At 39.8% G+C, this 2,645-nt stretch overlaps 1 protein-coding gene across 1 annotated transcript; it reads right to left on the bottom strand.

Moving 5' to 3' along the window:
• Positions 1-611: 611 nt before the first annotated feature.
• On the bottom strand, positions 612-1,733 carry LOC104409330 (neuropeptide Y receptor type 6-like). The gene has a single exon (XM_010019165.1). It carries the CDS (start codon positions 1,731-1,733, stop codon positions 612-614), a length of 1,122 nt encoding a protein of 373 aa, XP_010017467.1.
• Positions 1,734-2,645: the final 912 nt, after the last annotated feature.

Raw genomic sequence — 2,645 nt, 5'->3', positions numbered from 1 at the left:
TTCTGCTGATCCACTGACCACATAATTTAGTGTAGTGCTCATTTTGTGGCTGTATTTAAACCACTTGAGTCCTGATAGAAAAACCACCTCTGCTGTAAAGCTAAGCAAGATGGTGGAGGCTTAGGATAACTCAAAGGGTCTTCCTTTCTCAGTGAACTGCTATAAACTGTTGTGCAGATTAACCAGAGGTGGGGATGACAGAGGGTTGGAAAATTAAAAGGCCAGAAAACAGTGAAAAGGCCGATGCAGTTAGGAATGTCACAGTATTCCTGGTTTTCTGGGTGAAGCTAGGTGTTTAGGAAAGACGACTGCACCAGTGAAATAGAAATATTTCTAGTGTTGCTAAGGTAGCATGCCAATGACTTGGAAATCGGGGATTAAAAAAGGTGTGAATATTGTTTATAATTCATTATTATTGACCTTTAGCACTCTTGGAAGTGGTTTATTAGCATTAATGCCATCGTAAGAGTGTGCCTATGGGAGCATAATCCTCTTTTTGCTGAGCTAAATGGCAACAACATCCTCTAAACTCAGTGGTGACGTGATCTAGGCCTACAGAAAGAGGTCATCTGCACCAAAGTGCAAGACTTTGGAAACTCTGTTGGATTAGTTTAGATCTCCACAGGGGGATTATTTAATTTCAGAGATCCCTTTGATGCATCAGTCTGGAGGTTTGAAAGGGCAATATTTTCATATTCCTCTTGTGACGCTGTGCACCTGCAGTGGTGAACTAACCCTACCAAATCCTTCTGAAAATTCTTGTTGAGGAATCCATAGAAGATGGGATTGACACATGTTGAGATCATGGCCACAAGGTGGCATATTGTAAACGCCAGATTATGATTGCAGCTCATTAGTGCCTCGTAGTTCCAGTCAAAAACAACATTGAATACATTGAGAGGCAACCAGCAAGCTGCAAAAGTCACAACAATTGATATCAACATCATGTTAATCCTTTTGTTTTCACTCAGTCTGCTCTCATTCTCTCTTATCCTGTCTATTTTCCCGTGTCTCCTTCGAAGACATACAAATATCCTGAGATAGCAGATAAAGATAAACCCCAGTGGGAAGCAGTACTGGAAAACCAGCAGACTGGTGGTAAAAATGAGTCTTTCTGTAACTGATGGCCATGCTTCAATGCAAGCAACCTTGTTCTTGTAGAAATCACTATGGAAAGACAAGTGTTTGAAGGGTTCATCAGTTAATTGGTGAAATATTAAAAAAGGAATGGATATTATGAGGGAAAACCCCCAGATGAAAAGAATTCCCCAGTAAGCATGTGAAATATTAGGCTTCCAGCCACGGGGGTTCACAATTAACTGGTATCTCTCAATAGCAATCAGTACAAGTGAGAAAATGGAGACTGTGACAGATATACTTTGTATGAAGGAACTTACTTTACACATAACTTCCCCGAATATCCAGTAGTCCATTAAGGTATACGCAACGGTAACAGGAATACACATGATACAGATCAAGACATCTGATAAAGAGAGGTTGGCAATCAAAATGTTGGTGACATTTTGAGCTTCTTTCCTCCTTTTTATTATAACAATCAGGCAAAGATTTCCAAAGAGCCCCACAAGTGTAACTAATGTGTAGGCTGTAATAAGCAAGGATTCTGCAAGGAAGGAAGGCTGGCATGTATCAAAGTTCAAGAACTGAGAGTAGCTGATGTTAGAGATAGTCTGATTAGACAGAACCTCGCTGGGATGCAGAATGGCTTTATCCATCATGAAGCATGTCCCGCCCTGTGGAGAAAGCCTACTATTATTTAGAGTATACTTTGTATGAAGCTTTCCAAGGCAATGATTAACATGAGTCTCTCGTTGTAGTTGGTGCCTGTGAAGTTCTGAGCAAATCTAATGTAATTAATTACAGCCAGTAGTTGGGTGTTAGTGGTTTTGTGTATATATCTGGATGGAGGTTGATGCCTCTCTGAGGTTCTGCAATGACTGATCACGATTGTGATGTATAAGAACCAGCAGTGATAGCTCTGATTAAACTTGTATGAACATTTTTATACAAATCCTCTTTTACAACTGTCAACAAACTTTACTTTTCAAAATAAACTACTTGAGATCTGTGTCAGCCAAAGATTTAGCACCGTTTAAGGAATTCCAATGAGGATAATCTGTTGCTTTTCCATTATCAAGAAAGAAGAATTGGGTCCTGCCATCATGTTGCTAGCTTAGGCATCACACTTACATTGTCTCTAGAACCAGAAAGTGATGTGAGCTAAAATCCCAGCTCCCTCTGGCTTAATCAAAATGACGTCTGCTTTAGCTTATGGGATATTCAACACCCCAATGAATAACATATTTAAGGGAGTCTCCTGTTCTGCTTATGTATTAAAGTTAGCACGTCCTTTTTCCTCAATGGAATCTGAGAAAAAGGTAAAGCAAACAGAGATCACATCAGAATTACACACACAATTATTGCCATGTCAGTAGCTGCCATAGGCTGTCTCATTTCCCTGCACACCGTTCACTGTTGCACAAGTTTGACAAAGGAGACCCCCAAAATTTCCTGCAAGGTGTACTCAGGAGACACTCAGTTGATTCTTCTTTCAATTCAAACTTGAACACATGACAAGCAACAGTTCTGATATTAGTACAGTTCTGTTGTTACAAAACTACTATTAA

This window comes from Nestor notabilis, unplaced genomic scaffold, assembly GCF_000696875.1.
Source record: "Nestor notabilis isolate BGI_N333 unplaced genomic scaffold, ASM69687v1 scaffold21777, whole genome shotgun sequence".
NCBI lineage: Eukaryota > Metazoa > Chordata > Aves > Psittaciformes > Psittacidae > Nestor > Nestor notabilis.
The sequence above is the reverse complement of the archived record's forward strand: the minus strand, read 5'-3'. Positions and strand labels throughout refer to the sequence as shown.

What these genes read in the sequence shown, in the direction of transcription:
- LOC104409330 (XM_010019165.1), bottom strand. Translation starts at nt 1,733, where the DNA reads ATGGATAAAGCCATTCTGCATCCCAGCGAGGTTCTGTCTAATCAGACT.